The sequence below is a fragment of the Emydura macquarii genome, unplaced genomic scaffold (assembly GCF_026122565.2).
Source record: "Emydura macquarii macquarii isolate MOO-44397 ecotype Brisbane River unplaced genomic scaffold, CSIRO-AGI_Emac_v2 contig_3122, whole genome shotgun sequence".
Lineage (NCBI taxonomy): Eukaryota > Metazoa > Chordata > Testudines > Chelidae > Emydura > Emydura macquarii.
In genome coordinates, this window is record NW_027133259.1 from 346,437 (window position 1) to 360,597 (window position 14,161).

General features: G+C 40.2%; 1 protein-coding gene across 3 annotated transcripts in view; it reads left to right on the forward strand.

Moving 5' to 3' along the window:
• Positions 1–14,161, forward strand: part of FBLN1 (fibulin 1) — a 123,624-nt gene that overhangs the window by 88,520 nt on the left and 20,943 nt on the right. For 2 of the 3 annotated variants that reach the window (XM_067530979.1, XM_067530978.1), the window contains 2 exons: positions 11,315–11,457; positions 13,877–14,008. In XM_067530979.1, the coding sequence (XP_067387080.1) occupies positions 11,315–11,457; positions 13,877–14,008 (275 nt within the window). Of the gene's footprint in view, positions 1–5,496; positions 5,950–11,314; positions 11,458–13,876; positions 14,009–14,161 lie in introns of those variants that run through there. The other variant, XM_067530980.1, reaches the window with a different exon arrangement.

Below are 14,161 nucleotides of genomic sequence, written 5' to 3' on the forward strand. Positions count from 1 at the left end.
AGATATTAGTCAGCCAGAAGCCAGCATAAAGGGTTTAGTGGTCCAAAAACTTCCCTAGCTAATAGCTCTGGGGCCTGAGCTCTGGAATGGGGCTATATAATGGTGTCAGAGCTCGTTGTTGTTAAAACTAAGTTATGTAATGCCATAAAATTATTCACTGCTTCACCAGTGCAGATTAAGACCCGTTTCCTGCCCTGAAGTGTTTATATCTTACTAGAAAGACAAACACAAAACATGTTAGAAGGTCTATGAGATGGGGACTCTGCAGGAAGAGAAAGGAGAGTCTCATGATTAAGGCAGGTGAAAGCTGCCCTGGAGAACTGGATTCTATCCCTGCCTCTGCCACAGAGCTCCTAGGTGATGCTAGGCAAGGCACTTAAACTAAACCTTTTCCACAGGGTCACTAATTGTGTATCCCTTTGTTTTCTGGGTGCCTGATTAGGGACCCTGGAGTCTGATTTGCAGAAAAGCTGAGCACTCACAACTGCATCTGAAGTCAATGAGCTCTGCTTTGAACGTATAAAGTACCGAGTAATGCTAAGTACTTCGAAAAATCACATCTACTCATTTCAAATTGGACACCCAAGATTATTGGAAACTTTTTACCTTAATTTCTGTGACTGGCTGACCATATGCATGTTTTGAGAAACACACACACCTTCTGTACCCCAAATCTTACATCAAAACTGGGGCAAGCCAGATTTGATATGATTGATGCATTGAAGGCACAAAGCAAGCAGGGGAAAAAAACCTTTGTTTAAATGTCTTGCACATGATCAGGCAAGCCCATGGCATAGCTGGAAATAGAACTCCACTGCTCTGATGCTTTGCCCTGTGTTCTAATTATATTATTCTGTGTTACAAACTGTTCCTGTCTGCATTTGGCTCTCTAATGTAGCTGGCTGTTATGAAATAACGCATGTCATGAGTTATTTATCAACTCAGTGTTGATCAATACAAAGTAATGTATTTTGGAAAACATAATCCCAACTATGCATACAAAATGATGGGGTCTAAATTATCTGTTACCACTCAAAAAAGAGATCTTGGAGTCATCGTGGATAGTTTTCTGAAAACATCTGCTCCATGTGCAGAGGCAGTCAAAAAAACCTAATTGAATTCCACTAGGAAAGGAATAGATAATAGGACAGAAAATATTATAATGCTACTATGTAAAACCATGATGGTATGCCCACACCTTGAATACTGCATGCAGTTCTGGTCACCCCATCTCTAAAAAAGATGCATTAGAATTAGGAAAGGACAGGAAAAATGATTAGGGATAGGGAACAGCTTCCATATGCAGAGAGATTAAAAAGACAGACTGTCCCATTTAGAAAAGAGATGACAAAGGGGGGATATGATAGAGGTCTAGAAAATCATGAGTGGTATGGAGAAACTGAATAAGGAAGTGTTATTTATTCTTTCTCATAACACAAGAACCCAGGGGTCACCAAATGAAATTAATAGGCAGCAGGTGTAAAACAAACAAAATGAAGTATTTCTTCACACAATGCACAGTCAACCTGTGGAACTCTTTGCCAGAGGATGTTGTGAAGGCCAAGATTATAACAGGGTTCAAAGAAGAACTAGGTAGGTTCACGGAGGATAGGTCCATCAATGGCTATGGGCGACGGGATGGATCACTTGTGGCCGCTTACGTTCAAATTGCAGCACTCCAGTAGGTATCTGGTTGTAGCACTAAGTCTTTCATTCAGCATATTAATATGGGCTCTATTTGTGAAATAAGTTACAGAGCCATAGAGCCATTGCTGAGTACAAAGCCTTACATCGAAAGGGATCTAGTACTCTCGCATGAGTGCATGAGGACTTTATGTACTTGACTCTTTTCATCATCGCCTTTGTATCAAGTGATAGCCAGACTCAGAAACTAAAAACAACATAATTTCTCTCCTAACAAGTTCTTTGTTATAGAATGCTTTATTATTTCCTTAAAATGAAGTCTCTTTATTGTTTGGCAAAGGGTTTTTTCTTTAAAAAAACCAATATTTTGCACATAAAAACAAAGCTCTCCGTAATCCTTTGTGGTCAGTGTTAAGGCAAATAAAATAATGTTAAAAGAAAAACAAACCTGAAATAGTGATCTCAAATAATTATGAATGGCTCATGGAATAGGTTTGTGTAATATTTTAATAATTGTGTGTTTATTTTTTCAGACCTTGCATCAAATGTAATTGCAGAGGTTTGCAGGAATTATAAAGAGCCATTCAGAATTGCTTCACTGTAGACAGTTTTATTTTTGCTCTGCTACATGAGTTTTAATTTTTCTCTGATATCCAGATCCCTCTCTCTTCCAACTGTTCCTTTTTTAATAGGTTCCTTAGTGTTGTTAACCCACAGCGACACTTCGAGGTCGCAGGATTCAATAACACTACAGTCATCTAATCCATAGTGGAATACCACAGAGTTGGACCAACACCCCTGGTCTTGGTCTGCTCATTTGCTAGCACTAGGTTGTTAAATTCCCTACTGTATGATTTTCTTCTTCCCGCAGCAGGGAAGCATTTAACGTTGGTCCTAGAAAGTACATTGGGATTTAAATACTCATTGTTTACTGCTATTGTGGGGTATGACCCTAGATTGAACTCTGGGACTGCGAATGCAGTAGTGTTTGATCACTATTCTTTCAGCTATTTGATGGAATCATTCGTGCACATTCAGTAACCCCCCAGTGGAGTGGATAGTGGATCACCAAACAATAAGATAAAAGTTCATGATTTTAAACAATTCTAACTTCCTAGCCACGGACGTGTCTCCACAAATAACTTTCAAAATCAGCAGAATGTCCTTTGCAATCTGAAGAAGCTTTTTCACTTATTTTATTTACATTAACTATTCTTTTAAAGCTCATTTGACTTTAGCAGAAGAGTGGATCATCTGTATCTTTCTTTCTGTGTGCACGTTTAAATGTTTCAAAATAGCCATCTGTCTGAAGGAAAGTTTTCCATGATTTCATACTCAGACTAAGAAATTCATCATCTTACCTTCCTAACAACGTTTAAAAAAAAAAAAAAAAAAAAGCCATCCACCAGATTAAATGCCATGAATTTTCTTAAGTAAAATTAACTGTGCAATATGGAAAAACTGCTAAAACCGAGATACAACTCAAATATCATAGGAGCAGTCAGGCACAGTTAGACCTCAACTTATGCCTGTTGTTTACACACATGAATAAAGTTAAGCACATGCAGATTCTACCAGTGGCCTGCTGGCTGATCTTGGGAACGTAACTCTCCCCACTCTGTGCCTCAATTTCCTCAGATGTAAAATGGGGATAATTATACTGACCTCCTTTTGAGCTCTAAACATGAAAAGTGTTGTATAAGAGGTAGGTATTATTATTAAGTCTTTGAGGATTCAGTTCTTAGACAAACAAACATGCTTTGTTCTATAAGTTTAGTGGCCTGTTGTGAGCAGGAATGTACCATGTGTTCAGGCTGGAAATCAGGGTGCTCTTGATCTTGCTTTTTAAAAATGATTAATCTGCCAGCCAATAGCATTCAATCTGCCTACACTCAGAGGGTCCTAGAATGCACAAGGCCACCTCAGATTGGCAATGAGCAAAAAAAGCATACTGTGGCTTGCTCAGAGACTTGTGATTTACACAACCTGGATGCAATATGAGCCTGTGACCCACTCTTCTCTTGGTAGGGGACCTATGCCTCAGGGTGAAAGAAATGGAGCAGGTGTTCATATCCCTTACCAAGCATTCAGTGGGATGCAGCAGAAAGCAAGTCATGTTTTTGTACCTGAAGCAATCTTCAGTGGAGAGCAGCCCTTTCAAACAGCGTTTTTCACAAATAAATAATGTTGTTCTTATCAGCTTTGGAAGCATACACAGAATATGACTTGCATGTTTTGATGGCAATGCATTGGGTTAACTTACTTGAAAAACAAAAAAAACCCCAAAACCTGGATTTCATTTTCTCATTGAGTTTAGCATGTGTCACATATAATTTTACTGATGAATGGCTGTGCATAAGATGAGCCTGAACTTTACTGCTGTATCTAAACAACCTCAAACTCTGCTGAAGTTAATATCCACAACAGAACGTCATGTCTGTCCCCTTATCTGTAGTGGTCTGGAACAAAACCCTGGATCCAAACATCCTGGACGTGGGGTAGTTGAGATCCAGAGCTGCACTTGGTGGTTTGGGTCTATCTTTAGTCTGAATTTCAACTCAACCTTCATTTTTTGTGAATCTCTAATGCGTTAAAGACAGTTCCCAAGCCCGCCAGATGAGTTATTCAGATCTGATTAACATGTTAGCAAATGATAATGTTCCCTATTAGCTATGAATATTAATGAGCATGCCCATCTGTCATGTTTTACAGGAGAAGCCTCACTTATTTTAATAGCTGAAAGATAAGAGATTGCTGCCTTTGTGGGGAGCATGATTTGCAGTGGCCCTAGTGGGATGGGGCCACCACTCCATTGCCACCCTTACTGGCCAGCATTTTGCTGTGTGCAGGATTGGCCATGACTGACAGATTAACACACAGATTGATTTGTTGATGTGATGTGGTATGGAGGCTGAGAGTATGTGGGGAGGGGAGGAAGGGGTGAGAAAAAACTACTGTCGGCAAGGAGCTGGGAGACTTACCAACAACCTACTGAGATTTTTCCCATTCGTATTTCCTTTGGAGTCAGGTCTCTAAGTGTATGGTTTATAGGTCCAGGGCCTGGGCTGGAGAAACCAGGTGATTGGGTCTGGTTTACAATGCCTGCTTAGAAGTGTGATACACTGAGTTGAGCTGGTTCTCTTGGTTACACATGGTAGCACTCATCATCCTGCCGGGATCAGAAAGAAGTTCCTCTTCCAAGTAAATTGGCCATCCTGTGGTGGTTAGGATCAGGAGGGTTCATCTGTACTACCAAGGGATTAGCAGACGTGAACTTTGGTGCCTCCAAATTTTGAGAGCCCAATTTGGGGAAACCTTAAAGGAGTCTGATTGATTGTCAGAGGGTGGATACACTGCACTTTCATAAAAACAGGGAACTATAAGGTGTCTTGAGTTGGGCACCCAAAAGTCACTTGTCACTTGAGAAAACAGGCCTTTCTTTACTAGGCATAGGACCACAAAACAATCTACTGTTTTGTTTTGTTTTGTTTAAAAAGAAGCTAAGCTCTTTTAAAGAGGATCCTAGACAATTGGAGGTTATGTTCTGATAACATTTCACCTCTAGTAAGGTGTCACACCCACTGACGTGCTAAACCAAAAAGAAGTCTGACATTAAAGAGCAGCACTTCTAGAAGTGGCGTAACCCTCTCCTAAAAGCACAAACTACCAACAAGTGCATGCATATTTTACGAATGTTCGTTTGCATTATGATTGAGCCAGTCATACTGGAGACTGGGTACAGTGCGCAAGCCAGCATAAACTTTCCCACCCCCACTGCCCCTGCCTTTGTTACCACGCTTGCTAAATGTACGTTAATCCTCCTCTTGTCTTGTGTTCTCACTTTTCTTGCAGTCGCTGTGAGCGCTTGCCTTGTAATGAAAATAAGGAGTGCCAGAGCTTGCCTTTGAGAATAACCTCCTATCACCTCTCTTTTCCTACCAACATTCAAGTACCCATCGACATTTTCCGCATGGGCCCTTCCAATGCTGTCCCTGGGGATAAAATTCTGCTGTCCATCATCAGCGGGAACGAGGAGGGTTTTTTCACCACAAAAAAAGTGAACAACTACAGTGGTATTGTGGTCATGAAGCAGCAAATCACAGAGCCCAGAGACCTTCTTCTGACCATTCAAATGCAACTTTTCCGACATGGAACTGTCAACACATTTATTGCCAAACTTTTTGTCTTTGTCTCTGCACAGCTTTGATCCCTAACATGCAGGCATCGGTGGCTATTTTTTCCCTTGGGCAGTGGCTTTTTATTTTTTCTTCAATTTTAATAAAGTTTTAATGTCAATTCATCTATTGCATGCTGCACTTGCTATTTATTTATCATCATTGTTACAGTTCTCCACTTTTCTCGATCACTTAACATCTCACCTTGAGCAGTGTTTCTTATATATGGCATACATCATTATATAAGGGGCAAAATAGAGGGTCCTAGAGGACTTTCAGCACAACTTCTATGCACAAAGGATTGAGGACATTAAATAACTTTTATATAGCAGTGTAGTTCTATTCTGGTCATGCACAGCTGGATACATCTGGGCCCAAAGTTTCAGAACTCACTGGTGATTTGGGGTGCATCTGTGTTAAGGTTGCCAAACTGAAACTTCTTTAAGGCATCTGATTTTCAGAGGGTAGGTGGTTAACATCTTTTGAAACTCAAAGCCGTTTAAGGTATCTCAAGTTATGCACTCAAAAACTGAGTCACTTTTGAAATGTTAGGACTTCATTCCCAGCTGATATAAATCAGCATAGCTCCACTGAAGCCAATGAGTCTGATTTACACCAGCTGAGAATCTGGCCCTTAATTTTAAGTTTAATACAGAAGAGGGAACCCTGTAAATGAAAGTTATTTTAGAGCTATTTCAGCCTTTCACATGTTGAACGTCCAAGTCAAAACTAATGGTAGAAAAATAGCAACAATCTCATAAGAGCATTTCATTAGTAGCAAATAGTGATCGCCTCCCTATTCAAATGGTTATATTCTGAATTGTATCTAGAGAAAGACAATAAAAGCTGGTTGTTGGGTTCCACATCAATTTGTCTCTTTGACTTCCAGATCAAAGCTGATAGTTACAAAGTTTGCAGAGTTGCTAGCAAGAAAAAAACCAAAGTAAACCTGGATTCTCAAGCTCAGACCTAGTTCCTTTCCAGCTCTGTATCATCACCAGTAATGATGAGGATGCAGCTGGAGGTCACTTACCAATTCCACTGGTGCATGAGCCAGAAGGGACTCTAGTTCACTCTCCAGGTGTATTAACTTTGCAGTGCTAAGAAGAATAAATCATTAGCAGTGTACCCCCACTTGGGGGCATTGTCCATATATTTTTAAACATGAATGCTCACAGTCATGGCCTTGCATTACCCCTGCCCTACCTAGATTGCTCCTGCCAGAAGTGATCTGTGTGGGCATAAAAAAAAATCCATTGCTCATATAAATATAGACCAGGAGCCCATTTGGGACCTCCAACACCAGCATCACAAGCCTTGACTAGTTGAACTAAAGGAGTAACTATTATGTGCAAGTTGTAGATGTTTATCCCCAGTGTGAGCCGAGGACATGATCACGTTTAGCCAGTGTATTACATGCTCCCTTAAGTAAAACTTATCCCAAGTGGCTCACAGAAGATCAAGTTACATCAGGCATGCCAATTTATGAGTCTGTCACGACATACTTATCAAGGTACCAGAGGATACCAGAGGGGAGAGAATCAAACCTTTGATTACTTGAAAGCACTAGCTTGTATTACTTAGGTTAAAGGAGTTTCTAACCCATGTGATGATATATGGCATCTACACGGATGTGGTTTCAATTTCATTAGTTGGGCTGCTCCCCAGGAGTCCACAGTCAGAGACACAAAAATAAGATTGATGTTGCAGCATTTAATATATGCTCATTTGGGAGAAAAAGCAGGGCAGTGCAAAATCTGGCCCAAAGTACTGTAAAATGCTACAGTATAATATAATTTTATTGCATGTACTCATTGAGCAAGTACTTTACTACACTAAGATCTTTATTTGGAGTTGATAAGTATATATAATTATATAGCACCATTGATGTGCGAGGCTCTTTCCAGACAAGAATGAAGTGAAGGTTTCTGGCCTGAGGAGCTGGCATATTAAATTAGACAATGTAAAGAGAAATGACAACCCGAGAAGGAAAACTGTTTAAGGGAGCATTATTTACAAAATAATCAGCACAACTGGGATTTTTCTTTATTCTTTTTAAACAAGCCTAAAGGAAGTAGCAGATAGCGCCGGAGCTGAGATTTGTGATAGAAGGCAAACCAAAAGGAAGGAAGTGATTTGAAGAAGCAAAGATCTTGGCATACAGGATGGAGGCTGTTCCAGATATAGTGGCCATCGTGGAAAGAAGCACAAGTAGGAGAAGGAACACACAAAGCATTTAGCAAAGTGTAAGATTGGGTGCAGGAGGAGTACAAGAATGAAATAAACAGAATGCAGTCAGAGCAGTGTGCAACTTTGAAGGTGAAGATGATGTCTGAACTAGGTCCCAAAAGAAAGCGGTTGTCCCCAAAGGGGCCTGAGGACAGAGATGGAGTGGTTGGATCAATAGAAGAGCAATGGTGGTTTGCATATATGATGGCAGTTAGCAGAGCCATAAGAAGAAAGGAGGTTAGAGAAGGGAATTTTAGGGTAGCCATGGTGTTAGAGAACCAAAGAATGAAAATGAGTTTTAGCAGTGGGGACAGAGAAGAAGGGAAAGCAGCAGGACTTGAACCATAGGGTAAAAAGGGACCGCAAGGGTCATTTAGTCTAACCCCCTGCAAAGACGCAGGATTAGTTGTGTCTAAACTATCCAAGATAGGTGGCTATCCAGCCTCCTTTTCAAAATCTCCAGTGAAGGAGATTCCATGACCTCCCTGGGCAGTCTGTTCCATTGCCCTACTGTTTTTACAGTTGGGAATTTTTTCCTGAGATTGTATCTAAATCTTTTATGCTGTAGTTTGAAGCCATTGCCTATTGTCCTGCCCTTGTGGCAAGAGAGAACAACGTTTCTCCATCCTTTTTATGGCAGCCTTTCAAGTATTTGAAGACCGCTATCATATTCCCCCCTTAATCGCCTCTTTTCCAAACCTCACTTACCCAGTTCCTTCAGGCTTTGTTCATAGGGCTTACATGCCATCCCTTGGATCATCTTTGTTGCTTACCTCAGGATCCTTCCCACATTCTATACGTTGGTGACCAAAATTGGATACAGTACCCTAGGCCTAACCAGCGCCAAGTAGAGCCGTACTATCACTTCCTATGACTTGCATCTGTTAATGCAACCCAAAACTGCATTTGCTTTTTTTCAACAAGTGCGGAGAGAGATTGAGACATTCATAGATTCTCAGGTCAGAAGGAATCACTGTGGTCATCTGATATTACTTCCTGCATAACATGGTCTGTAAAACTTCCCTCAAATAATTCATGTTTGAACCAGAGTATATCTTTTGGAAAAATATTCAATTTTGATATAAAAACTGCCAGTGATTGAGAATCCAACACAACCTTTGGTAAATTATTGTATTAATTCATTATCCTCATTGTTAAAAATTTACTCCATATGTTATTGGCACTAAAGCCAGATTGACTTAGTCACCATGATGCCAACCAGTCAGGTCTCTGAAGGAAAAGACCTTCTATATATTCAGAGGTTTCTATCACATAAAATGACGTGATACAGCCTTTTCATACATTGTCATGATTTAAGATCTGATATCTCCTCTTCCAAGCCTAGACGCTACTGTTGTGCCTCATTGGAAATCTGGGAATTATTCCTCTCCTATGCGATACCTAGCACTGGTGAGCATTAGCTTATTTTAAACCCAGCATCAGTCCAATCCTGTATGATCAGTGTGAGCTTGAGAGGAGACAAAGAAGGAAGAATTTTTCTGGTAGTTGACTATTTTTCTTATGTGACTTTGCAACTGATCACATGGATATCATGCTACGTGTGTGTGAGAGAGTGTTGTGGATCTGTGTGCACTAATTTCTGACTAATTTATTTCTCTTTATTTTTCATATTCTTAAATCCCTGTATATATAATGCTAGAAAGAGAGACGAAAAGTTACTAGGATGTGGTTTTTTTGCCCTACTCTTTGTTCTGTTTATGATGATTGCTAAAATGGGCTGATTTACTTCAGGGACCAAATGTTGAATAACTGGAAGTTCCTTCTTCTCACAGTAGAAGCTAAACAGTTTGTGACAAGTTTAAGATCAAGGCCATAGGATTTGTTTTACGTTTAACCACGTTCAGGATTAAAATTCAAAAGTGGGTAGATGTTTCAAGCAGAAGGCACCCCCACCCTGTCCTATAACATACCTAGGAAAATCTTCAATGTTGAACATGGGTGGCAGCTGGGAAGTTGGAATTCCTTCCTGACCCATGTAGTGATAATCCTAAAGCATGAATGTTAATTAAGAATAATGGGCTAGATCTTCAACTGGTGTAAATCAGCATAGCTCTTCTGACTTCAGTTGGGCTGTACCAATTTATATCTGCTGAGCACGTGGTTTCCTTAATAGTGCTTGTTCTTTTCTTTTATCAGTGTTTTGCTTTACACAGAATCACCACGTGCAACTTTGTTTGCTTTAATGAGCAAGCATTGGAAAATTTTGAAAAGAACAGGAATATTTTGTTTCTAGAGGTACCTGAAAAAAGTAAAGATTTCATTTTTATTTTTTCTCTTCTCTGTGAAGTTTTCCCTTTAAATCTTTTAACCCCCATCCCTCTAACTAGAAACCCTGAGACGGCAAATTCTTTTTTTTTTTTTCTGTTTGGAAATGCAAAGAAATGGGCAGGTCAAAGCTGAAATCACTTGTAGGGCTTAGGGAAAGTCACATAGCAAGTCCCAGCACAACCCTTTTATCTTCAGGGAACACAGACTGGGTATTGTGTGAAGGTCTTGTACTATAAGTGACTTTAAACTCAATCTAATTGAACAAGAGTGAGAAGTAGTTTAATTTGTAGTAGACTTGAATGTAGGAATGAGCAGCTGGTGGTGATATAATAAGAACTGTCCCTAACCATTTCCCCAAACTCAAAATGAAACCTTTGGGGTTTGGAGTAATTTGATTAACCTTTCCCCTTCCCTCACCCAATTTCAATTCCTCTCTTAGATGGAAAAAAGAGATACAGAAAAGACTGAAAGAAAGGCTCCTCTGACTCTTGTTCTCTAAGTCATGTGAGAAAACCTGCCCTGATGATATTTCCTGCCAGATTTCTAGACTAGATAAGTTTGTCTAAGCTTTGGATGAATGTCTGATACCAAAGTGAGTACTCCGTACCAGATGTTAAGCACATGTATTTCAGTGTAGTTCTACTAAAGTCAATGAAGCTGATTTACACCAAAAGAGAATCTGGCCCTGAATCGATGGTCGTTTCGTGTTTTGATAGCTATCTTTCATGGGTATCTCTTATGCCACATTTCTCCCATTGCAACTTGTAGGTCCTGAGGTGTAGAGATCCAGTCTCGAGGATGTCTTGACTGCAACGCTCAGTCAAATCAAATTATCCCAGAGTACTGTAATTTTGAGGATTTTCACTTGACTAACAGTTGGAGGGGAATAATGAATACTTGTATCCATTGTAACTTTTAGTTTCCCATCTTGCAAAACAAAGTAGTTCATTTTCATGGTTAATTTTTTTCTCTCTTAGAACTGGACTGGAAAGGATAGATACTATTCGCTGCATCAAGTCTTGCCGACCAAATGATGTCAATTGTGTGTTGGACCCAGTCCACACAATTTCCCACACGGTCATTTCACTACCCACATTTAGAGAATTTACTAGACCTGAAGGTAAGTGCTTCTTGTTAAATTTAATATCCTATAATGTTTAAAAAAAAAAAAGTTCCCCTGGAAATCCTTGCCTAACGCCATAGTAACTATCAGTGCAGTAAAATGTTTGCACAGTCCCAGATGATATCATTTATTCATTTGTTGTTGTTGTTCTTATTCTTATTATTTGTATTACCATAAAGCTTAGGAGCCCTAGTCATGGATCAGGAGTTTGTCTTTGTGGGGTAAAAAATCATTCTGAGCTCAAACACACCCAGGTTCTTAGTCTAGGAAAATATTTGAGCCTAAAATTTCATTTGCACTATGCCCACTTTGCACTGCTCTAGCAATGATGAACGGAGACATGGAGGTGGATGTAAATGTAATTCTTGCCCACTTTAATGCCCGTTTACTCTGCCAGAGCAGAGCAAACTGGGCATAGTGTAAATGATAATCTTGGTCTTTGTTTATATGAGAAGATTTGGGAGTTTTTAGATGAAAAAGGAAAGAGATCTTACCCACTTTGCAATGGTAAAATTCCTGCTCCATTGAAGTCAATGGAAAACCATATGGACTTCAATGGGGCTAGGATTTCATCCTGAGTTTTACAAGATTAATCTGACTGGCACTTTTTCACTCTAAATTTAAATTTTACCTATTGGAAAAAATATTTTAATACCAGTTAAGATCTTAACATTAAATAAACTAAGGAAAATGGTAAGAATTTGGCATAGGATTCAGAGATTGTCGGATGGTATTTTCAAAAGCACTATGTGATTAGGAAGCCCATGGGCTTTGTGCCTCCAAATACACTTGGGCCCTTTTGAAAATCCCACCTTCCATCTTTAGGCCATTGGCTGGATTTGAAACTAAGTCAGTAATGACCAAATCCTGTTAGTATCTGATGGCTGTTTGGTGGATTATGTGAAATGACTTGATGATCTCTGAATGGTTTCTATTCTAACTTGTTCTACACCGTGAAAATCACCACACACTGGCATCTTTGCTGGCATTCTTGTCAGAGAGGCCAATTCATCAAGAATGAGCATCCCTCTTCCCCTAAAGAGGGAGTTTCATCTAAGCCAGAGTAGATGCACTTTGGTGGGGCACTATGGGGAAGCTTATGCCCTGTCGTCTGTTGCTCTCTGCCAGTGGGTTATCAGTCTTTCACCTTTCAGGAGCATAACATTCACTTGCAGCCCTTAAAAGTGATACTACACATCAAGGGCCAAATTTTCATCTTTGTGGACAGCTCCTGTTGATTTCACTGGGAAGTACCTATAAATTCACCCTGGAATTTTGCCTTCAGTGCCATCCATGCAGGGGATGCACATTCAGTAACGTTTTGTGAGATCAGGGCTTTTGCTATGCTAATTGGTATAAGAAACTTCAGGGTTCCTCTCTCCCTTCCTACCAGATGAGATTTTTCTCCAAATGTGCCAATGTGTCTGATCGCAGTAGAAGACCTGTGCACAGTTGTTGGGGTTTCTCTTAAATCTCAGTAGCAGATTTAATCACTCAGAAGATCCTTAATCCTGCATGTCAGCTTTATCATCTGTTTCCAGAACCTCTGTTACAGAGGTGTTTCTAGGAGGTGCAGAACCTTCTGGGGCTTCTCACGGTCTTTCACTGAGAAACTTTAGAACAGATTCAGTCACAGAATCTCTTTTAATTGTCATGCCCTCATTTTAAGTCAGAGAGCCAGAATCTCAGCTCTGGCAGTGCTGCCTCAGGGGAAAGTATCGAGAGCTGCCCTGAAAGGGAAACTGAGGGTTCACCGTCACAGAAATTCTATGCTGCCCACTCCCCAACCTTTCCATTAGGAGATAGGAGGGAATGTGTCAGGAGCAAGAGGGGGTGGGGCAGAGTACACGACCTTCTGCCTGATCCTTGGCTAGCAGAGTGGTCCTCATGGGACTGCATCAGCCACCAGAACTTCTTTAAGGCTGCTGTGTGGCCACTGAAGGGAATCAGAGTTCAGGTGCTGATCTCCATTTCTTCTCAGCACACACCATCAGTTTAGTGGCTCCTGGAGGCATGGTTGTCCTATACTCAGCCCCTAGTGGAGGGAACAGTTCATGGTCATCTTAAGACACCATGTTGAATTGCTGATTGATATGTGGAGTGGTCTTTTTAGATTCTAAAAGTATTGATGACTTTGACTGCAGGGCTTTTGACTATGGTGGCTTGGGATAGTAAGCTAAGGAGAAATGGGGATCTCCTGAAGCCCTGCTCCAGCCTCCACCAAAAAAAGTACCTTACTTCTTTTTCAATGTGCAAATTCAAAAAGAATATTTGTAGCAGTTTGAAATAAAATGGTGCATTATTTATTGCTCAACACCATTAATTTTGTAGGCTACTGCATATTGAGCTCAGTCACATTAAATTGATTGAAAGGGTGTTGTCATTACTCTTTATTTTGTGATGCTTTTGTTTACAGAGATTATTTTTCTTCGTGCCATAACACCTGCGCTCCCAGGCAACCAGGCAGATATCATATTTGACATAACAGAAGGAAATCTAAGGGATTCCTTTGATATCATCAAGCGTTACATGGATGGCATGACAGTGGGTGAGTACAGTTTTTTTCTGTGTACAGTGTTTCTTTTCCTATCAGTCATATCAGAAGACCTAGGGCAAAAGGAGTGTAACTCAAGTGTAACTTTCTAACTTGAATTTCAAGTCTATGTGGGTGACAGTTTAATATTTACCCTCTCTGGTGACA